We start from the raw sequence: 24,556 nt of genomic DNA, 5'->3' as shown, positions 1-24,556 counted from the left end.
TTCTCTAAGCCTCAGTTCCCTTATTTGTAAAATGCAAATAAAACCACCTCTCTTATAGGATTGTTGTGAAGAAAAAAATTGGATAATGAAAGCACTCAATAAATGGCAGCTATTAATTATTATTATACCTGTTACATTAATATAAAACTTAAGCAGGAAGAACCACTATATGGCAGTATGATTTTCTCACCTTCTAATGAAGCCCCACTTTGTTTGGCACAAAAATATAGGCTGGTAATCTGAAGGCTGAGTTGCTTTGTATAACTGCGTTCTATGGTGGGCACTATTTTACTGGTCCCTAAAAGTGTTTAAGGAGAGGCGTTACAGTCAATTGTGGAATGCACGCCAATTATTTTATTTATGAAGCCTGTTTGGATGACAAAGCCAGCCAGCATTTGGCCCCCAGGAAGAAACTACGGCGCCCGCCCCCCCTGTCATTACTCCACAACCCGGCGGAAAGATTGGACAACTGGGGAAGCTGCACCCCAATCGATGGGCTTCCGGTACTCCTTCTTGTCCAGGAGGTACTGCCTGCCCCGGTAGTTGGGTAGCTCGTAGAAAATCCAGGCACCCTCCAGCACCTTACAGGAGTGGACCTCTCGCATGTGAAATTGCTCCATTATGGAAGGACAATCTTCAGTAGTTTCATACATCTGACCATTAAAATCCCCCTTCTCAAAGATCTGAATCTTATGCTGGCCTCCGCTAGACTGAAAAGACAGGAGGAAATAAACAGCAACCATTATGGAAATCACTAGCAGGTCAAAAACTCAGAGAACAGTATGGTTCAAAACCCACCATCTTGAAAGCTAGATGTTCTACACTCCCACCCCACTCTGCACTGATTGAAACAGCTGGCTTTCGATAAGAAAAACTTAATTCCTTAAAATCTTCAAAAGTAGAGAAACTGCTAGGGAAATAATTAGTGTACTCAGTCTTTTGATGAACTAACCTAAGATTTTATTTAAGCCTCTGCAGCCAACAAGAGTCAGGAAAACCTCAAGAAAACTCTTTCACAGAAAAGCAGACAGAAAAAAAAAAAAGAAAGAAGTAGGGGGCAGTGAGAGCAAACGGGAGAGAGCACCACCAGACTCACCAGGTGAACAGCTCTGCAGGAGCTGAGGCGGTCGTTGAGGCCCATCCAATGCTGGTATTCAGGATACTCACCCCGAGGTAAGATGTACATGTACCCAGCAAAGTTGGGCCTTTCATACACAGCCCACGTGCCTCCTTCCACTCGAATGGAGTTACAACGGTTCAGGTACATGTGGAAATCTGCACAGTTGCAATCACAGTCATAGTGGCGGCCTTGAAAATTTTTGTCTTCATAGAAAGTAATCTGAAGTGCAGGGCAAACAGAGAAGAACTGAGGAGTTGGATGGCTTTATTCATAGGTAAAATGAAAGTTAAGACTATATTCCCCACTTTAGAAACTCCTTTCTCCTCAATTTTGAGGAGAAAATAGAAGTTCTATCTCACCTCACAACATTTGCTTTCTGGCAGACGTTAGTTGTTGACAATAGGAATGAGTAGTTTCTGAAGGTTAAAAACGAAGAAAAACAAAAAAGTGCTCTAATATAAGCCAGCAGGTTCAGACTCAAGTTCATTGCTTCCTCCTTTTTGTTTCCATAGCTCACAGTACTTATCATATTATATAATAAATTATCTACTAACATGTCTGTCTCTCCCTCCAGACTCCTACTAGACTTATTCTAAGGGTGAGGACTAAGACTTATTTATAAGTTATGGATCCCTGTGCCCAGCACTTGACAGACCCTCAACAAATGTTTGATGAAGATGAATGAATTCAAATGAAGGAATGCATTCTAGATAATATAAAAGATGTATAGAGAAAACTAAAACATAGACCTTAGTTTCAGAGAGCTTATTTTAGATGGATATAGAGCATACATTCATGAAAATATATATTATGTCGTGTATTATTTTATTGCTAAGAGAACAGTTTCAAAGTAACAAAATGACAAGGCAAAAATTCTCTTTGTTTCAAACTCTTATCAAGTTTCTACCACAATGCTTGGGGCAAACCTCTGAGATCTGTGATGGTTCTAGAAAATATGTAGCCCCGAGAAACTGGAAATAATAAGCCTGGGCTCTAGGGTTGCATCTCCACAATCAGCCCTACTACCTGAGTCAAGCCATCTCTCTGGGCTCCAATTTCCCATTTGTCAAATGAAAAGACTAGACATTTGAAGCTCAGGCTATAAAATTCAGAGCTCTTCTGGTTAAAACAGGAGATAGAAACTCTATCTCACAAAACTCCTAGGGCTTTGTGGGGACAGAGCCAGGACTGCAGTTTCCAGGCTCTCAGCCTCACGTGGAAAGGTGCTGGCTCAGGTAGTAAATGGCCATCAACTGTGATTGGATGGCCATCAGCTGTGGCTAGTTGGCCGTCAGCTGTAAACAGTGAGTCATTGGCCACTCATATAACTGCTGTGGCTACGTTAGCAGCAAATGGGGACTAGCAAGCAGATGGTGGCTGAGCTAGCAAGCTCGGATTGCACAGAGGCGTGGACTATAGTGGTATGACTCACCTATCTATGGCTCCATGAGTGTTTCTTTTTGGCTTCACCACGACCTGTGTTCTCATGTGGGGAGCAGGACCAGAGACCCCGCCTGACACCCTGCAGGACAGTTTTCATGAAACAGTGTCTGAAAATCACTAGAACAGATGGACTGCAGAGTTTGTCCCTTGTTCCATAATTCCACAATCCAAGATCAAAGCTAGGTTATACTTTAAACTGAAATCACAGATGTCGTGGATTGGAGCAGTCAATTCCCTGGAGTTATGCTGCCACCTTGTGGCTAATTTGCTTTATCGGTTTAAAAGGAGAAAACGGTGTCATCTGTTTCAGATGAGAGGAGCAGAGCCAAGTAGTCTTGAGAGGATCTGATGTGAGTCTTGAAGGGTAAGTAGAGGTTTTCTAGAGGCAAAGGAAGTAGGATAGCCTTTTCGAAGGAATAAAGGAGTGAAAGATCACAACCCATTATAGGGTTGTGTAGTTCATTAAGCCTGGAGCATGTTGAGTATTTGTGAAGTATTAGGGGATGAAGCCCATAAAATGACACAGGGGCAATGCTAGAATGCCTTTGGTGATTGTGTGGGAGAGGTGCCTGGAACTAGCTTGTTGTCCTGGGCGAGGTGAGAGATGATGAGGGCCAACTGAAGGGCAACAGCAATGTGAATGATGATGAGGAAACAGCCAAAAGAAGTTTAGAATTTGGTGACTAATTAGAAGTAGGGAATAAAGGAGAGGAAGAAACCAAGAATGACTTGCAAAGGGGCATAAAACCTCATTCTCTTCCATCGCAGGTGATTCGTTCTAGATAGAAACCTAGTATTTATTTCCTTGTTTCCCCTACTCTTTCCGTTTCTCTCAACTCTTCTATTTCCTGTTCCCTAAAGGCTTTCTTACTCTTTCCCACCCCTAAAAATCATCTACTTCATCTCCTTTCTTCCCTTCCCAAATTTATCTCTTCCAGCTCCCGTTCCCATTTTAGCGCATATTTAGACCTACACGGTACCCCAGTTGACAGATGAAGAAAACAAAATCACAGCACCACTAGTCACTGGTTCTGTGACCTTGGACAGGCCAATGACTCTCTTCATTTGTAAAACCGGATAACAATATCTACTGCAGAGGGTTGTTCTGAGGGTGCAAAAGAATAATGCCAATAAAGCACTTAGGTTAATACCTGGCTCAAAATTGCTAATAAGCTTTTGCTAGTTGTTACAAATAAACAAGTTAAATGACTTGCCTAAGGTCATTCGCCAGTTGCATATTAGTTGCTGACAAGTGAGTGGACGGCAGTGCAAATTTGTAATCTGTGGTTCATTTTATCTCCCTTTGCTGTCTTCCTATAAAAGCACAGTCAGCTCTGTTCGACATACACCATTTACTCTCTTGGAAATGGAACAATACTGATCCTGAGTCTGAAAGGGCCTGTCTCAAAACCCCTGGAAAGATCTTTAGGACAATCAAGGTAACTTCTCTAAGAATGGATAGATCCAAAGTCCTTAATTTGACTTACCTTTGGTGTTTGGCCAAAAGGAGGCCTTGCAAGGGATTTACTATGGGAAATTAAGTGAACATAATCTTTTCCCCTCACTGTTTTCACTTACTGCCCTCTGCACATTTGCCTGACATCAATCTGAGAAGTGGAAGTTTACACAGTGTTTTACAAGGTCCCTTGCTGTCCACCCTCCCAGCAGAGCGGCCAACCATCCCAAGATTGAAACAAAGCACTAATGCTGCCATGGAACCACTAGTGAGCTCCAGGATCAAGCTCTCCCTTCAGTAGGAGACCTTCCAAATCTCAGGGCCCAGAGAACGTTGCACCTCAACTCGATTTCCATTTGTAGAAGGGTCATGAAATCCACTCTATGGGTAGCTGAGAGGTTTTGACTCTCGGGCAAAAAAATTTGTAGAGAAGGTTAAGAAATGTGCAGAAGGTTTTCCTAGAAATTATTTCAAAATTCCCCTCATTTTCAAGTTTATTTTTTGAAAATCTGCCAAATCCAATACAGCTACTAATCCAATAGAGCGGAAAGAAAAATGTCCTGAGTATTCAAGTAACAAAAACAAACTTAATGCATTCCTTTTGCTAAGGCCACACAACTCCTCTGATTAAATGGCTAGCAAGGTAGTGGGAAAGCGAGAAGCAATACGAGAAAAAGTAAAGAGATACTGTTTTCTTTGGTCCAGCAAACAAAAGTTATTTAACTATGTGAAAAGCCCAGCTACAAGAAATAAAAGAAAGCACACTATTACTGCTTTGGAAATCTCTAAAAGTGGAGATGTTTTTATCTAAGGTGGTTCTGTAACAGTCTTCCCTCAAGGTACATGGATATCCCTCTAAGGACTTCAAAAAAAATTTTTTTAATTAAAATTTATTGGGGTGACAATTGTTAGTAAAGTTACATAGGTTTCAGGTGTACAATTCCACAATACATCATCTATATATCACATTGTGTGTTCACCACCCAGAGTCAGTTCTCCTTCCATCACCATATATTTGATCCTGTTTACCCTCATCTCCCACTCCCCACCCCCCTTACCCTCTGACAACCACTAAACTATTGTCTATCTATGAGTTTTTTTCTTCATTTGTTTGTCTTGTTCCTTTGTTGTTTTCAGTTTTATATACCACATGTCAGTGAAATCATATGGTTCTCTACTTTTTCTGTCTGACTTATTTTGCTTAGTACTATAATCTCAAGATCCATCTGTGTTATTGCAAATGACAGTATTTCATCTTTTCTTATGGAAGAATAGTATTCCATTGTGTATATATATCACAACTTCTTTATCCAATCATCTATCGAAAGACCCTTTGGTTATTTCCATGTCAAATTCTTTTTAGTGGGATTTGCAGGGCGTATTTTCAAGAACCTCGGAGCATTAAAGACACTGTCTTGTTTTTCTCCCCAAAACTTCTGAATGACAAGTATGATTATTAGTTCTATTTTTGAAATGGAAAAACAATTAGGGATTAATGAATTCTGGAACAATAGGTGCACCTGAAATGGTACAATGGGAAGTACTTGACTGCCTATGTATAATAGCTTTCTTACCAAAGATGGTTAGTCTGAATCTAAACATGGGGAAACAATCAGACTTTTCAGGACTTTCTACAAGACACCTGACTGGACATTAAAAAATGTCAATGTCTCAGAAAACAACAATAAAAAAAGGTAGGGGGACTGTTCTATATAAAAGAGGTTAAAGACACAAGACAACCAAATGCAATGCATGATCCTTGATTGGATCCTACATGAGGGGAAAAGCCAGCCATGAAGCACATTTTGTGGAGCAATTAGGGGATATTTGAATATAGTCTGAATATTAAGTATGGTATTTATGAAATATTTGGGGGACATGACAATGATATATTTATACAGGGGAATACCCTTGTTTTTAGGAGATACATGCCTGAATACGTAAGGTAAAAGTATTAAGTCTGGTATTTATTTTCAAATGGTTTGGTACAAAGAGAGAAACAGAAAAAGATCAATAGGACAAAATGTTAACAATTGGAGAATACAAGTGAAGGGTATACAAGTGTTCATTCAACATTTCTTCCTTATTCTTTTAAGATTCAATTGGTTTGAAAAATTTCAAAGTAAAAAGTTATAGGGAAAAATCAGGCACCAATGCCTTTGCCTTATCCCACCGATCAGTGGAAGAGCTAAAAAGAGAATGAAGATATGTTTCCTCATTCCTAAAGACCTGCCTGAGAAATCAATATCCAGTCCAACAAGTATGAATCAAATATTGTAGAGGCAATATTCCTAACTTAATAAGCACTTTATTTGGAGAAAGGGGTGAGAGTAACTCCTCGAATGAAGGGGATATGTAGGATTTAATTCACTTGATAGGTCCATCCATCTTGCCCTTTTAGAATATTAATGGTTGAGGCTAAATTTCACAAAACCAAATTTTAATTGAATACTAAACGTTTTCTATTCCACATAATTCTCTTATCAGCATGTCTTATGCTTTTTGAAGTTCATAGAATATTAGTTGCTGAAAAACAGAAATCATGATATTTACACATTATATACCTGTACAGCATTCAACATAGTACCACACATAAAGATAACTGCTTAATTAACTGTTTAATTCTGTTAGAGTAGAAAACATTATAAACATGTCTTAGTCTTCTCTCCCAAACCCAGCCTTCTAACCACTATCATACTCACCTCCAGGCAAAGAAGCCAGAGCTTTTCTTCATGTTTCTTTCAATGTATCATTAGGTGAAAAGAAAGTGGGTAGGCTAAAAATCAGCATGACCATTTACTTACCTTGGTTCTAGTTTTAGACATTTTTGGTGCATAGATCAATTTCCCCAATGCTGAAATTCAGGAATAGCTAGAGTTAGAGGCAGAGAGACATTTATAATGGGCTGGTTTCAAATTGAACATTTGCTTAGTCATGAGAATAGGATCCAAAAATTGAGTCAGTCATTTAGAGGCTATTGATGGTTTCTAGAAAAACAATTGGGATTATGAAATAAAGGAAAGGTTCAGTACCCACTTTAATGCTTACCAAGCCTTGCTGCATTATAGACTTTGCTGAGTCAAGACACCAAAACTCAGCCAAAGTTTTCTAAATTAAAAACAAAAAAGGCCCTCTTACCTGGGCAATTTGGTTTTCTAGCAATCAGCCACTTTGAAATTCCTGTCTTTTTTTTCCTTCAACAAAGCTTGCAGATGAGTCAAAACGATATCCTCTATTTCTGAACAGAAGTGACATGATCCAAAACAACATAACTAAAGGCAATGCATGATCTGTCCTACAAAGGACATTTTTTGAGACAATCAGCAAACATTTTAATATCAACTGTATGTTAGATTGTACTATTGCACCAATGTTAAACTTCCTAAATTTAATCATCATACTATGATGAGCTAGGTAAGAGAATATCTTTGTTTTTAGGAAATATACCCTAATGTGTTTAGGAGTAAGGGTCCAAGATGTCTGCAACCTATTCTCAAGTCATTGGGCAAAAAATAAAATAGTAATAATACTATAAAATGTTAACATTTGGTAAATCTAGAAAAAGGGTATGTAGGAATTCAGATTTTTTTTTAACATTTTTAAAAATTAGTTTCAGGTGCACAAAGCAATGTTTTAATAGTTAGACATTTATCATTTATATCCCTCACACAGTGACAACCCCGCCCCCCCATATACCACCCCTCTGACATCGCATGCAGCCAATACATTTCCACTGTCTCTATTCCTAATGCTGTACTCTGCTTCTTGTAACTGTATATATATATATATATATATATATATATATATATATATATATACACATATATATATATATAACTGTATATATATATGTAACTGTATATATAACTGTATATATATATATAAAATTGTAGTTGACATTCATTATTATTCAGCTTCCGCTTCAGGTGTACAGTGCAGTGATCAGACATCTACATCATCCCTGAGGTGGTCTCCCTAATGAGACAAGTGTCCATCGGATACCCTGCAAAATCTTTACAACATTATTGATTACATTCCCCAAACTGACTTTCGTATCCCCGTGGCAATCTTGTGGTTACTGACTGTGCTTTCTAACCCCCTCACCTTCCCCTTTATCCCCACGCCCCCCTCCCATCTAGCAACCCTGTTTTTCCTCTATGTCTCTGAGACTGTTTCAGATTAGTTCATTAATTTATTCTTTTCTTTAGATTCCACATATATGAGATCATATGGTATTTGTCTTTCTCAGTCTGACTCATTTCACTTAGCATAATATTCTCTAGGTCCACCCATGTTGTTGCAAATGGTAAGATTTCATCCTTTTTTATGGCCAAGTAATACTCCATTGTATAAATGTACCACAGTTTCTTTATCTAATCGTCTATCGATGGACATTTTGGTTGTTTCTATATCTTGGCTATTGTGAATAGCACTGCAATAAACATAGGGGTGCATATATATATATATTTGAATTAGTATTTTGGATTTATTTGGATAGATACCAGGAGTGGAATTGCTGGGTCACAGGGTAGTTAGTTCCATTTTCAATTTTTTGAGGTACATCCATACTGTTTCACACAGTGCCTGCACCAATCTGCAATCCCACCAACAGCGCATGAGGGTTCCCTTTTCTCTACATCATCTCCAACACTTGTTTGTTGATTTATTGATGATAGCCATTCTGACAAGACTGAGGTGGTATCTCATTGTGGTTATTTGCATTTCTCTAATGATTAGTGAGGTTGAACATTTTTTCATGTCTGTTTGCCATCTGTATGTCCTTTTTAGAAAAATGTCTCTTCATGTCCTATGCCCATTTTTTAATTGGGTTGTTTGTTTTTTTTTTTTTTTTTTTTTTTTTTTTTTTTATTTTTTATTTTATTTTTTTAATTTATTGGGGTGACAATTGTTAGTAGAATTACATAGATTTCAGTTGTGCAATTCTGAATCACATCATCCATAAATCACACTGTGTGTTCACCACCCAGAGACAGCTCCCCTTCCATCACCGTACATTTGATCCCCCTCACCCTCATCCCCCACCCCCCAACCCCCTTACGCTCTGGTAACCACCAAATTACGTTCCCCAGATTAATTTTCAAACCCCGTGGCCATCCTGTGGTCACCGACTGCCCTCCAATCCCCTGTTTGTTTTTTTGGAGTTGAGTTTTTTTAAATAAATTTGGGATATTAACCCCTTATCGGATATATCACTGGCAAATAATCTTCTCCCCATTCAGTAGGATCCCTTTTTGTTTTGATGGTTTCCTTTGCTGTGAAAAAAAGTTTAGTTTGATGTAATCCCACGTTTATCTTTTCTCTTACTCCCTTGCCCTAGGGGATATATCAGTAAAAATCTTACTCCAGGTAATGTCTGTAAAGTTTCTTCTTATATTTTGTTCTAGGAATTTTATGGTTTCAGATCTTACATTTAAGTCTTTAATCCATTTTGAATTTATTCTTGTATATGGTGTAAGGAGGTGGTTCAGCTTCCTTTTTCTGTATGGGTCTGTCCAGGTTTCCCAGCACGATTTATTGAATACAGTCTTTACCCCACTGTAAATTCTTGCTTCCATTGTCGTAGATTAAATGATCATATAGGCGTGGATTTATTTCTGGGCTCTCTATTCTATTCCATTGATTTATGTATCTGTTTTTATGCCAGTACCATGCTATTTTGATTACTGTAGCCTTGTAGTATAATTTGATGTCTGGTATAGTGATACCTCCCACTTTGTTCTTATTTCTCAAGATTGCCAAGGCTATCTGGGGTCTTTTATGGTTCCATATAAATTTTAGGATTATATGTTCTATTTCTGTGAAAAATGTCCTTGGTAGTTTGATAGGAATTGCGTTGAATCTGTATATTGCCTCAGGCAGTATAGACATTTTAATGATATTAATTCTTCCTATCCATGAGCATGGTATGTGTTTTCATCCATTTGTTTCTTCTTTAATTTCTCTCTTCAGTGTCTTATAATTTTCTGAGTACAGATCTTTTACTTCTTTGGTTAAATTTATTCCCAGGTATTTTATAGTCTTTGAAGCAATTGTGAATGGGATTGTTTTCTTAATTTCTCCTTCTGATATTTTATTATTGGTATATTCAAATGCAATTGATTTCTGAATATTAATTTTGTATTCTGTTACTTTACTAAATTCATTTATCAGTTCTAACAGTTTTTTGGTGGAGTCTTTAGGGTTCTCTCTATATAATATCATGTCATCTGCATATAATGACAATTTTGGAATTCAGATTCTTGCAACCGGTTTTTAAGTTATAAATTTTTTCAAAACACAAATAAAGTTATAATCCACAAGAAAGGTGCTACATATGTAGCCTAAGAGACAGAAAGCTACTATGGAGACTCCTGAATTTGCAAAGGTTTAGCTAAGCCCCACTTGCCACCTATTGGGGCACATTTCTCTGCCATGATATCATACTGGGACCTATCTAGAGAACATTATGGCATTTAATATACCTAGGACTTTAATATACCTAGGACTTTAGGAATGAGATTACATCTTATATATGCTAAAACAAACAAACAAACAAACAAAAACCCCCACAAAAAAACAAAGCTACTCTTCTCTATTTTAATTTTCCTGGTCAAGTATATTTTTCTCAAAAGTCCAATTTCCCCATTTTTCCACTAACAAAGCTATCTAACAAATATTTTTATAAATGAGATGCCCCCCAAATATATTATGGTCAATTCAGAAAATTACAAATGTGCCTTGATATGAAGATTATTGAGAAACAAAGGATTAAGTTATGTGCTTAGTCTTCTGATTTTATAAACTTTAAAGAAAGTACCTAATTAATACCATTAATTTCATTAACCAATAGCAATTTACAAAACACACTTCTATTTACGCCAGTGTTTCTTTATTTGGTAATGTTCTGCTTGCTTGAATTGCATCCTAAAATGAAAACCTCTCTCTCTCTCTCTCTCTCTCGTTGCTAATTAAATGGACAGTGAGCATTTGAAATAATATTTATCCGTAGATTCATTTTACTAATTTGATAATTGTTTTACTTTATATTAAAGAACACAGCTTTCCCAATCAAATGTAAACTTTATTTTGATATAACATCCCAGAACATTAGAGACCTTTTCTAAAGTTAAAAGCAAAGCTTTATCTTTCTATCAAAATGATAAAATTAATTTTTAGAGCTTGTTTATTGAAAATCTGAAGTAGAAAATAAAAAATAAAGATTTTACACAGTTTAAGTTTCATACTTTAAGAACTAAAATATCTTCATATAAAACTATTTCTGCTATATTTTTATACCAACATATAACACTTTCTTTCCATTTATTTTAATAAAAAAAGAATAGCAATTTTCTTTTAAATAGTTACAAATAACTATAAAACTCTTAACTCTAGAAAGGATAAAACCCTTTCATCATACAAATTAAAATATGAAGTTTACTTGCAAATCTACATTCAATCACTTTAATATCAACATATGTACAATGAGATTGCCGTCAACAACTTTTTCATTTTGGCATCACAAAGATAAGTCTTCTGATGTTCTATAAACCATATGTTTATATGATAGTCAGAAGTTTACATAAAATTCAACCTAAATGGTAACAAATGAGTATGGAATGGAAATCAAGGAAAGGTCTTAAATAGGAAGAAAAAGCCCCAAAGTCTCTTAAGCAGCAACAGCACCCTCCACATTTAGTTTCAAGATGTGTATGATCTTCCATTCATCCTCCTGTTTCCAGGGCCCTGAAGATCATAAAAGGAAAATTAAAATTAACTTAATTTTCTATTGCCTTCAGGCAAATAATTAGAAAAGAACTTTGCACTTAAATATAATCACATAAATTATTAAGGTCAGATGATAGTTTAGGGTAATAAAATACATAAAGTTAAAAATTAATTATATTCCCTTTTTTTCTGAGGATCACATTAGTTCAGAATAAAATAAATGAAATTCACACATAAACATAAAAAATTGGCAGGCTCTGGAGATTAGTCTGAACTAAAATTTTATCCTGTTATTAGTTTCCATTTCCTTACAATCTTCATCAGATTTCCAATTCTTGATCTCAGTATTTATTAACTAAATACTGTAAAATTCTTTTTTTTATTAAAAGGAATACATACTTTAAAAATACATACTTTATTAAAAGGAATACATACTTTAAAAATGTAAACAACATATAAATTAAATAATGAGTAACTTTTTGCAGTTTTGGAAAACAGTTCAGCAGTTAGTCAAAAAGTTAAACATCTGACTTTCTACTCCTCGGTACATAGCCAAGAGAAATGAAAACATGTTTACACAAAAACTTGAACACAAAAGTACATAGCAACATTATTCACAATAGCTGAAAAATGGAAACAACTCAAATGTCAATCAACTCAAATGGAAACAACTCAAATGAACAGATAAACAAAGTATCGTGTATCCATACAATAGAATATTATCCAGCCATAAAAAGGAATGACATACTGACACATGCTACAATATGGATGAACCTTGAAAACATTATGCTTTCTACTAAGTGAAAGCAGTCAGACACTAAGATGACACATGTTGTATGATTCCATTTATATGAAACGTCCAGAGTTGACAAATAACAACACACAAAGTAGATTAGTGGTTGCCCAGGGACTGGAGGAAAGAGGAGATATTTGGAGTTGGAGGAATGGGGAGTGACTGCCTCTGTTTATGGGGTTTGTTTTTAGGGTGATGAAAAAATTAGGGATTTGTTAATGGTAATGGTTGTATAAACTTCTGAATATATTAAAAGCGGCTGAATTCTTCACTTTAAAAGATGAATTTTATAGTGTGCAAATTATATCTTAACAAAAATTAAGAATAAGTATTCTCCTACTGTAGACACCCAGTCTCGTCCCTCCAAGCAAACATTGTTAATAATTTCTTTATATCCTTTTGGAAAATTTTAATGCATATAATTAGCATATAAATAGGCATGATAATCCCTCTCTTTTTTCAAACACACAAAGCAACATTTTATACACCCCCACACACACACCCTCACACCTCCCCGCCCTCACCTCCCGCCCCAGCTCAGTGATTATTCAGTCTCGGCATACAGATATACCTCAACCTTTTTAAAGATGCACTTCATGACATGGATTTATCAGTTCATTGGGCACCAGCCCAGTACTGAGAAGCATCGGGGTTGCTTCTAGTCTATAGCTATTTCCAACAATGCTGCAATGGACATATTTCTTACACAGATACATGAATGTACAAGATAAAGCTAAGAAGTGAAATCGCTAAGTCAAAGAATATGTATATTTCTAATTTTGATTTTGTCTAAGTATCCTCCAAAGAGGTTACACAACTTTATACTTTCCCCAGTGGTAAGTAAAATGTCTTGGCAGTGTTGGTTGCCACCAGTTTTTGATCCATGCCAATCTGACAGATGAAAAATAGTATCCTATATTTCTTTAAGTGAAAACTGAGCACCTTTCTAAGTATTTTTCTACTTATTTATGTCCTTTATTGTTCTATTATCAGTCTTTAAAAGTACTTTAAAGTAGCAAAGAAAACGAATTTCTATATAAAAAAGAATATTATGTACTATATAACACTATGTACACTAAATTTGTTTGTATCCATGTTCTCCTCTATTGCATCTGTGATCTCCTAGAGTTCAGTATTCAAATCTTCATTTGGATGAATTCTGGTAATTTATTAATGTTCATATGTGCAAGTAACAGAGAATAGCTAACTTATTAACTGGTTTGTGTGTAGGGTGATAGGAAAGAGAAAAGATGTGTTAGAAAGGGGAAATAAAATTTAAAGCTATGTATGGGGAAAGTACTATCTATGGGCTGTAAGACTTGTGCCAGGCATAAAGAAAAAAAGACAAAACTTGGCCATTATGTTTGCCCATAAGTCTATACTCCACCTGAATATTTTGGTTGGTCTTCTCACTATAAAATATGGTAAATATTGGTATGTAAAGGTCTGTATATGCTGGTGGGAATGGTGGAAAAAATTCAACAACAGTTGGTAACATAATATTCTGTGTAGTTGTTTTGTACGCTTACAAGATTTCCCCCAAATAATTTGTTTTAGGTTGTCTGCATTATAAATGCCTACCAGTATTCTGACGTAGGAATTTATCCTGCTGCTTGTTTGGAACCTGCCACAGGGGGCACCAGGCTGTCCAGCTGCTGGCGATGTCCTGTATTGATCAGCCACTCATAAAACTTATTCTCCACAAGTACCTGGAACTGCTTCCTTTGATCCCTAAAATGGCAATTGAGAGCAAAAAGAATTTAAGAGCAGTAATTCATATTAATTTACTCCAAGTGATTATAAAAAACACTTATAAGATAAACGTGAAATTATTTCTAGTTATCCATTTGTTGTCTCCAAATAACTGTTCTGTTCAGTTCTGTACATTGGGCCACCACCCAAAAAAGTAAATTTGGTCAGATACAATGCCCTCTTTGTAAAGACTTATCAGTAATTACCTATTTTGTTCTACTGTGGTTATTCACTCAACAGGTATTTATGGAGGACCAAGTGATGTTGGGTAGTGTGACTGATGGGGATAAATGTGTGAAGAAAAGAGAAGAGACAGGCCTGCCTGCAAGACTCCAGAGGACGCCACTCACACTGTCATCTAGCTTGTCTAGGCTCCTTGTGGACTGTATATTCTAGTGGGAAAGAGAGGTAATAAATAAAAATATGTAATATAAACTTAAGTAGTTATCAGTGCCTTTGAGAAAAATATAGTAGAGTAAGGAAATGGAAAGTTTTTGGGAATGGTATTTTAGGAAAAGAATGAACAGAGAAAGCCTCTCTAAGATGATACTTAATCAGAGATCTGAATTTATTTAGCAAAATAAATATCTGGAGAACATTCCAGGCAGAGGAAACAAAAATTGGAAGGGCTCTAAAGTGAGAGCATATTTACATGTTCAAGATAAGAAAGAGAAGAGGAGCTACTGGCAGCTAGGAGCCAGCTTAGCGATGTCCGCTAGGCCTTGGGGTAGCTAGGATCTATCCTGGGTGTGGTGGTCTTCTGCTGAACATAAACAATTCCACAGAAGACCAACATTAGACAAGGCCACTCTGAGATGAGACAGATCAAGGCAAGAATAAGACCACTCCATAATCTCAGTCCAGACAAAAATCAAAAACATTTTGTGGTCCAGACCACAAAACATAACCAAACACCACCCATTCCTGGCTAACGAGTAACTGCTACTTCTTTACAATGATAGTTTTAGCTTCACTTTATTCCTCCCATCTTTAATATAAAAATTAAGATACCAGATCATAGAATTACTCTTGCCTCCATGGAGCATCCAGCCCACAACAAAGCCTTGCTCCCTAGAACCCTCTCCCAAATCACCTAACACACGCCAAAATCCAATTATAAGTTCTTTTTAACACTCTTTTACTAAGATGAAGCGTAATCCTCTCCCTGCTTGCAACGAGTAAGAAAATCCAGCTTTGTTCCCCCTGTGTGTTCCTGGTGGTCTTTGGCCAGAGGGCAATGACTAAGTAATAGGCAGAAGACTGTGGGATGGCAGAGGGGCGTGAATGGGAGAAAGAATGGCAGAAAATGAGGCAGGAGGGCCAGGGAGGTATGGTAAAGGTATTATATTTTATTCCAAATATGACGGGAAGTCATTAGAGGGGTCAGAGCAGAGGAATGACACGATCTAATCACTTTTAAAGGATCATGTTGGCAGTTTGTTTTCAAATTGATCAATAATTCTTCTGTCTTCCTCTATTCCCAAAGTTAAATTGAGTGCTTTTCCTTGTTTCTAGTGTTATACTGGATCTTACCACTTGAATATACTATGATTCAGAGTCAACATTTATTAAATACCACATTCCAGACTCTGCACTTATATATAAGCATTTCACATGTTTAAGAAAATCTACGTATCTAAATATGGGGAATTCAAACAATAGAATTGCTTTAAAAGGATGTTTTCCCAAGTGATCATTTTTATATCACATCTTTGTAATTATTACTTATATATTATATTGTATTATATATATATAGCAATAATTCACAGGAAATAATAAAGACACTAAGATCCCAGGTTCTGGAACCTGGTGGACTAGGTATGAATACCAGCTCCTGTGTGACTCTGGGTAAATTACTTAATCCTCACTTCCTCAGTTTCCTCATCTGTAATAGGATATTGTTATGAAGAACAAATGAGTTAATACATAGAAGGTGCTTAAAATAGTATTGGCATCTAGCAGATCCTCAATACATATTTCCTGTTATTATGGTCATCATCATTGCTAATAATATGCTAAACTGAGAATGACTGGCCTGTAAGTATTAATGTCTTGGCGGCTCAATTCATGATACAAACCGGGCAGAATGTTTTTAAAAGACAGCAGCAGCATATTATCACAATGAATTCCCAGGTAAAGCATGATCTTTATATTTTTTGGCAGGTAGCGACTGTTTTAAAGAGTCTAAATGCAATTGTGTAACTATGCATTATATTTTTCATTCCTTAATCCATATAATAAGAACAAAGCCACACAAATGCATCCAGAAAATACTACAGCTGGATCAAGTCTTTTTTCAATGACTATTTATCTTAGAATGAATTTAATTCTTATAGGTCAGGTGTCGGATATTCTTGGTAAACAATTTCACCCAGAAGATGTATCTCGGGGCCGGCCCGTGGCTCAGGCGGTTGGAGCTCCATGCTCCTAACTCTGAAGGCTGCCGGTTCGATTCCCACATGGGCCAGTGGGCTCTCAACCACAAGGTTGCCGTTCAACACCTCAAGTCCCACAAGGGATGGTGGGCAGTGCCCCCTGCAACTAAGATTGAACACAGCACCTTGAGCTGAGCTGCCACTGAGCTCCCAGATGGCTCAGTTGGTTGGAGCGCGTCTTCTCAACCACAAGGTTGCCAATTCGACTCCCACACGGGATGGTGGGCTGTGCCCCCTACAACTAGTAACGGCAACTGGACCTGGAGCTGAGCTGCGCCCTCCACAACTAAGACTGAAAGGACAACTTGAAGCTGAACGGCATCCTCCACAGCTAAGATTGGAAGGACAACAACTTGACTTGGAAAAAAGTCCTGGAAGTACACACTGTTCCCCAATAAAGTCCTGTTCCCCTTCTCCAATAAAATCTTTAAAATAAAAAAAGATGTATCTCACATCACTAAGCAGAGTGTGTCACACTCATACTAGTAAACACAGTCCAGCATACACCACTACACACAGTGTCTCACACACACACATTCCAATAAGTTATCTTACTAAATCAGACCCAGAGATGTCAAGTGACAGTCTCATGTCACACAGTAAAGTGGCATGGTGAGTACTAATTCCTGAGTCTGAGTACTTTCCAGTATAATATAGATACAGCTATCCAAAGAACAGGATTAATCTTAAAAATCTTGTAAAACTAAGATTTAATTAAAATAAGCATTTTTGACTCACACATTAAATAGCAGTTATGGGTCATCAGAAACAAAAACATTATGGAATGGCTGCTACTTTTCAAGATAATGACAACCAGAAAAGAAAATAACAAACAAACAAAACTAATACCAGGCAAATGGAAGCTAATTATTAAAGAGTTTTTATGTCTTAAGGAAAAGGGTCATAATGATCAAGATATTATCAGGACATATGGCATTTCATGTTAAGATCCCCAAAAAGAACTTCATACCCTTTTCGCAAACTAGCTCCAGCTCTCAAGTGTACAATATTGTATAAGAAGCAATCCTCCATCTTTTGGTACTATGTTTCCTATGTTCCTCTCCTAATGTCGCTAACAAATAAAATTTGATTAAATACCAAAATATTTGTACAAACAATAATTATTTATTCTGAGCACCCACTACTTTCAAGTTGTATATGATATTCTTTCTAGAAGAAAATTCATTAATCGAAAGTTTCTAAACTGGGCTTCAATTTTTGGAGTCATTTTTGATTTTCTTCACAAAATCTTAGAGTTCTGCCTCCTGTCAAAGCATTTCTGCCTCTACCCCCTTCCTTTCCACTCTAGTCCAGTTTCTCAGTCTAGACCATTGCAGTATCACCCTGATTTCCCTCTTTCAAATCTCTCTAAATAGAGGAACATCCTGTGTGCCAATAACATTTCCTTATCCATTTCATAATCTACCATAGCATCTAATAAAGTGGTTTGCATATTGTAGGCATTCTATAAATGTTCCTGAATAAATGAAACAGCTTTCTGTACTTCAGTTAATTGCTCAAAACCCTTTAATGGTTCCAAGTCTAACTTCCACTGCCTGGCATTCAAGATTCTCTATAACGTGGCTCAAGCTGCCGTCTAAGCCTAAATATCACTATTCCATACCCATAATCCTATTTCAGCAATTGATTTCCAAGATACCTAAGGTCTGCTTCTGCTTCCATACCTGCTCCTTAGTGCTATTAAAAGTATTCTGCTCAGTGCTCACTTCCTATCCAAACTTAGCTCATTCTCCAAGGTCCAACACAAATGCTACTTCTTCTATAAATCTTCCCTAACTACCACACTGATGGTTCTGAATCTCTATAAACCAGACAGTGTCTCCTTAGCTTCTAGAGATTAAAGACCAATACCTTTGAAATAAAAGTTTGTGGTGGACATAATAAACTACAACCACCTATTAGGTTGATACAAAAGTAATTGTGGTTTCAAAGGTTAAAAGTTGCAAAAACCACAATTACTTTTGCACCAACCTAGTACTATCACAAGCATGTTATTAAAAATATTTTAGTACACAAAAGTAAAAAGGAAATATTCTAATAAAAACCAATATTTAAAAATAACTAAATGTAGCTTTATTTTAAAACACTCTATAGATTAGGAAAACATGGGCTAGGGAAACTGACAAAAACTATCATTAATCCATGGACCAGCTCAAGGAACCCACCCTTGGAGAGTCTGTCTGTGGTGTGGCAGAGCCAAGACATCTGTATTTTTAACAAGTTCCTTGGATGATGTACAACCAAGTCTGAGAACCACCAGCACTGTGTGGAAGGGAAATGAGAAACTAAAACCTGTCCATTGAAGTACTGGAATATGTAGCATAGTCTATATGTTGCCCTTTCATTCATGTACGTCGCATATCTGCCAATGAAACTTAAACTTCTTTTAAAAAAGGGGAGTCTAATACTTTAGTAGTATCCACTCACTCCCATCCCCCAGCCTGTAACAGTGCCTGTAATACTAACCTGAAACCCAAGCCTTCACTAAAGACACACTATATCATTTTCATTACTTTAGCACAGCTATAAACATATGTAGATTAATCCGCTTCACATAAAAGACAAATTATTACTTCTAGAAAACACTCACTTTGTCAAATGAGCCTCCTTCACCGTTTTCTGCCAGATCTGGATCTTCTGTTCTCTTTGCCCCAGTGCTTTCTGATACACAGATGGAAGACCCCCAGGTATCTCTGTTGTGTCCCCTTCCATTTCAAATGGAATAATAAACACATAGAATTCACATGGTGGTAAGAGTCGAAAGACACTTGTGTTGCTGTTCTCTCTGCACACAATCATTGGATTATCCCAATGGTTGGGCACGGTAGCGAGGCCCGTCCTGGCCATATGCTCCTCCAGCATTGGATAATGGGTATGAAAAGGGGCAAGAGTTACTGTGTGGTTCCCAGAGAGAATAAGTGGGCGTGTAGGGGTTAGAATGTGAAAGACACAGCCTGTTGTAGAAGAGATGGACAAACGATGGCAAACAGCAATCACTTTAACGTTGTCACAGCTGTGGAGGTGAAGAGCAGTCTGTACAGGGCCCAGGACAAAGGTGCTATTCCTGCACTTCTCAATTGTCACGGATCTGAAAAATGAAACAACGAGGTAAATTCCTCTGAATGAGAATAAGATAAAAAATATTTGATTCCAATGTTTCTCTGATGGCAAAAAAAGGATCAATCCTAGTCCAAAGAAAATGTCAACATGTCAGCATACTATCTTACCGTAAGGGAGAGAGCAGATATATAAAAGATTCGTTGCAACGATGAATCTTTACATGTGCCCCCACCAGAGTGTCTGAGCTTTTGGCCAAGGTCTGCTTGTAAACCTGGCTCATCACCACCATGCGGTGCATCCGAGGGGCCACATGAGTATTACAAGCAATCTTAGCTCTTTTGGTCGTCCCTTCAACTATTTAAGAAAAATATAAAAATGAGATAGTTTCAAATCAAAGAAAAACAACAACCATATGAAGTGACACATATCTACATGTATACATGTCTAAAATTAGATACATGTGAGGCTTAAAAAATTTTAGTTCAAGAGTATTGGGTAAAGAGGTGTGTTTGCTATACTATTCTCTGTAATTTTATGTTTGCAATATTTTTCACAATGTTTTATTTAAAAAAAAAATAACCTGTAATCCATTCAAGATTGCTTATAGATCCAAGATACTTTTCATGTCTACTCCTCAAGTAATGTTCCGAAGGTCATATGGCTAGTAAGTGGCAGAGCTGGGTCAACTCAAATATCTTCCTCCCCAAGATGCCCTAATTTATCATCTCTACCCTTAAATAACATCTTTTAATTGCCACAATACTAGTTCTGAACCCCTCCTAAGTTACTTACCACATCATTCCATGAATTCGATTTGAGTTCATGTCTTTACTCCCAAGATCATTACTAAGAGCACAGCTTTCTCTCGTACGCAGTGCCTTGCACAAACCGACACTCAGAAAAATCTGTGTAGGTTGTCCTCCTAACACAGACCTGCCAATATGTGACTGGCTTCTCAGACTGTACTTCCCCGCAAGCCACCAGGACACCCTTGTAAAGAACACTGGCTAAATGTTAAGAGATCACTTAAGTACGCTATTATTCTTCTTTTAAAACAATTCCTATTGTTTTAAATATTACGTGGTTATTGTAGGAAAATGTTAAATACTAGTAGTAAAAGAAGATAAAAATTACTTGTTATCCAACTATCTACCACTGTTAACATTTTCGTATAATCCTAAGAGGTTAGATATCCTTTTTCCTATTAGTGCCTACCCTAATAGGAAATTTACTTGAACCTATATTCTTTTATCAACATCAAAAATTATGTAGTATCACCTATATATTTATGGGAGCCTTATATATCTCAGAGTATTTCATCTCATACTAGAGCAATAGCTTGCTTGATTGGATACAGAATTCATAGATTGCTATGTTTTTGTTCAAAATTCTGCAGATACTGATCAACTATTTTCTTTTTTTTTTTTGCCATGATATAAACAAAACTGATTTTTTTTTTTTAATTTGCTCGGAAACTATTTTTTAATCTTTGAAATTCAGAAATTGTAGTTTATTCTAGTTTTTTCTTTTTTCCCATTTATTTTGCCTGGCGTTTGTCTCAGTGTAGGCATCTACTTCTCTTTAAACTTTTACCAGGGCCCCTCTTCTCTTAAAACTTATACCTGGCACCCAAGAAGTCATATAGCGTTTGAATCTATCCCTTTAGCCATTGCTGGACTATCAGGAAGATGGTTACCTGATGCAACCAAAGCCAGATTCTTTCTACAATAAATTTAAATTTCCAATTTAGAAATATCTAGTCTATTTGCATCTATGGAGCTAAAAAGGACCTCATCTCTTCATCAGCTCTCTGAGGTTGTAACTTTGGAATGCCAAATTCTGTTGAGGTACATAGGAAATAGGAAAGCCTCAAGCAGATGAGCATGTGAAAATGAGAGGAACAGAGTCAAAAAAGGAAAAGCGGAGCAAAAAGAGGACTAACTGAAGTTGGAATTTCTGTGAAGTGCGACCAAAATGACCTGGATTAGTAAATCAATTCTGAGACAGTTGCTACATAGAAAGCAAAAGGCATATGAAAAGGCAGATGTTCTTTTTCTTTTTTATAGTAGCAGTATTTTTCAGTTCTTCTACAGAAGATGTGTGATCATCAATACACCAGAAAACACTAGGTTCCTTGTCATTCAGTTTAATAGAGATTAAAACACTAAATACCTTGGTGAGCCCAAGCTAATTTCTTTCCAGACTTGAGGCAAGCAGATGTACCAAAGGGATTCCCAGTCAAGCAGGCTCTCAACCAGGCTTCCAGCTTGTAGAAAGAAAACGTCTTAGAGATCTTTGAGAAGCCACTTTGTGCATGTAGGGGTGGCCACAGAGCAAGTTCATGAAGTGGATATATCTTCCTGGCTCTGCTCACTGTACCTTCAATAAGAAAGCTGAGCGCCACAACAGCTTCTCGTGAGACGAGACTACTATGGGCCGAATGAGAGGATGCAGTGAGTTGTTCTGGATCTAAAAGCAGCTCAAGGAGATCTGACAGATGATCACAGACAAAAGCTTGGTGACTATAATCATTCCAGTTCTAAAAAATATCAAAAGAAAGCACTCTTAACAGAATAAAGTGATTGCACAAGGCCTAAAACTTTCATACTGTATTTTGTATTTATACTTTGCCTCACCTCAAAAAACCATTTAAGGTGGCAAATAAACCTTTTAACAATTTTTGTGTGTGTGTATGTGATAGGTATAAACAGATTCTCTCTCCACCTTAGCCAATTCAGAGTAATACTAACATCGAACCCTTAGTGTGTGTTAAGCATTAAGTGCTGTACCAGTACAACATATTTAATCCTAACAGCAATCTTAAAATAACCCATTTTACAGATGAGGAAATAGAGATACAGAAAGGTCAGAAAACTTGTCCAAGGTCACACTCCTAGTAAATACTCCTAAAGTTTCAGGTCAAACATAAAAATAACCACCTTGAACATTTATTTGATGAAGCACTAGGTTTCTTTATTTACTTTCTCAAGATACAGAAAAAAAATTTCAAATTCCACTGGATGAAACAAGGCAACTGGTTTTAAAGGAACTAGATTTAAGAAAAGTTATAATTTTGGGAATAAGCTTTGACTTGGACTTGGCAGATATCCCAAAGCCTTGGTTTATTCATTTGACATATTTTTTGAATACCTCTTATATGATATGAGTAGTGTTAAGTGATGAATTATGAAAATTGAGTAAGACATAGTTCCTGTCTTCAAGGAACTCAAAGTCTATGTAGTGAAAAGACAATATAAACAAACAACGACACAATGAGATAAGACCTGTAGCAGAGATCTGGAAAGATAAAAGCATGAGAGAAAAAACAAGCTCCACCTGGGAAAAGAAAATCATAGTAGGTGCTGTTTGAATAGATTCTTGATTGATGATGACAAGGGAAGAAGGCATTTGAGGCCCAGGGAACAGCATATGCCAAGCCCATAGGGATAAAATTACCTGCTGTGTTCAGAGAACTGGAAGTTCTGGGCGAGGTAAAGGAAGAATGCTAGGAAGTGACAGGTTTAAAAAAGTTAAAATGCAGGCACCAACCATGATAGGCCTTGTATGAAATACTAACACACCTGGACTTTATTTTTGGTGCAAGGACTTCAATCTATTTTCGAAATAGCTATACCTTTTTTTTTCTTTTTAATAAACTCTCATTTGGATGCCAGAGAATATACGGAATCACAGCTGCCCACGGCATCACCTGTTCTTCCTCCCTCTGGCTGCATCCCCCTCCTCCATAGTAGTCCCTAACGTGGTTCCATGGAATACAGTATGAAAACAACCATGACAATGAGAATTCACTGAAAGAGTTTCCATAGGAGAGGGATACAATCCATCTGCATTTTAGAAAGTCCAGTATAGTGGGTGGACTGCAGACTCACAGCAGGGTGACTAGATAGGACAGAAATCAAGGCAAAAAAAAAAGTCATCAAGGCCTACATAAGAAGAAGAAAAGGGACACATTTTAAAAGTTATTTGGAGGCACATTCAGTAAGACTTGACAACTAACTAGGTATGGGTGGTGAGAAAGAGAGTATGGGTGGCTGGTGGTGACCTTCACTGGCATAGGGACATTTTAAGTAAAGGGACACTTTACTGTAGGGACACACAATCGTCTCCCAAACTGCAACATAGGTAGGTCTCTTCAGAACTGTAACTGGCCATTTTGAACGTGGTTCTCTCGTAGGGGCCAGTGTCTTTGCATGTCTGCTCTGTTGTACTTTTTTTCTCTAATGACCTCAGAGTTTCTAATCCCTCGTAAGTCAGGTCACTCATGAATTTTGTGGCTATTCTGGTCCCACCCATCTCTAACTGGTAATTTCTTCAGTCCCTAGGGATACTGACTGGGCCTGGTCAATCGTTTCAAATGAGACCAACTTCAAACACATGTCAATGAAGGGCTACTCTAGTCAAATGTTCATCCCTGGTCCAATCAGTATAGCACAAACTAGAGTCACCGTTTACTGGTACTTACTACACAACAAGTCTCATGCTAATATATTACTGAATTCTCACAGCGTTTCAGAAATAGGCATTATCATCCCCATTTAGAGAAGAGATGCCAAGGCCTAGAGAATTTAACTGACTTGCCTAAAATCATGTGATATTAAGTAGCAGAGCCAGATTTGAATGCAGGCTACCTTAGTTCAAAACGTCATCTCTCTATGGTGCCCACTCAGCAGGAACCATGTGTGGTGGAAACAGCAGGCAATGATTGGCATCTCTAACACATCTGGACTTGG

The 24,556-nt window shown here is 37.1% G+C and overlaps 2 protein-coding genes across 6 annotated transcripts in view; both read right to left on the bottom strand.

The window, feature by feature from the left end:
- Positions 1 to 334: 334 nt before the first annotated feature.
- Positions 335 to 11,669, bottom strand: CRYGS (crystallin gamma S). Its single transcript, XM_033089154.1, has 4 exons — positions 11,511 to 11,669; positions 6,824 to 6,873; positions 1,097 to 1,339; positions 335 to 710 (listed from the first exon to the last, which is right to left on the bottom strand). Exons 2-4 carry the CDS (start codon positions 6,842 to 6,844, stop codon positions 438 to 440), a joined length of 537 nt encoding a protein of 178 aa, XP_032945045.1. The 5' UTR covers positions 6,845 to 6,873; positions 11,511 to 11,669; the 3' UTR covers positions 335 to 437.
- The window catches only part of TBCCD1 (TBCC domain containing 1), a 25,824-nt gene continuing 12,174 nt past the window's right edge, over positions 10,907 to 24,556 (bottom strand). For all 5 annotated transcript variants that reach the window (XM_033089108.1, XM_033089124.1, XM_033089117.1 and 2 more), the window contains 5 exons: positions 21,978 to 22,344; positions 19,973 to 20,159; positions 19,336 to 19,833; positions 14,119 to 14,268; positions 10,907 to 11,762 (listed from right to left, as the gene is read on the bottom strand). In XM_033089108.1, the coding sequence (XP_032944999.1) occupies positions 14,139 to 14,268; positions 19,336 to 19,833; positions 19,973 to 20,159; positions 21,978 to 22,344 (1,182 nt within the window). In that variant the 3' untranslated portion in view covers positions 10,907 to 11,762; positions 14,119 to 14,138. The remainder of the gene's footprint in view (positions 11,763 to 14,118; positions 14,269 to 19,335; positions 19,834 to 19,972; positions 20,160 to 21,977; positions 22,345 to 24,556) is intronic.

The sequence above is a fragment of the Rhinolophus ferrumequinum genome, chromosome 2 (genome assembly GCF_004115265.2).
Source record: "Rhinolophus ferrumequinum isolate MPI-CBG mRhiFer1 chromosome 2, mRhiFer1_v1.p, whole genome shotgun sequence".
In the NCBI taxonomy this organism is placed as follows: domain Eukaryota; kingdom Metazoa; phylum Chordata; class Mammalia; order Chiroptera; family Rhinolophidae; genus Rhinolophus; species Rhinolophus ferrumequinum.
This window is presented reverse-complemented; position numbering and strand designations above follow the sequence as displayed.

Coding starts and splice junctions, on each gene's coding strand:
- CRYGS (XM_033089154.1), bottom strand. CDS start 6,844: ATGTCTAAAACTAGAACCAAG. Junction 1,340..6,823: donor TGTCTAAAACTAGAACCAAG/GTAAGTAAATGG, acceptor CCTGCACTTCAG/ATTACTTTCTATGAAGACAA. Junction 711..1,096: donor CCTGCAGAGCTGTTCACCTG/GTGAGTCTGGTG, acceptor CTGTCTTTTCAG/TCTAGCGGAGGCCAGCATAA.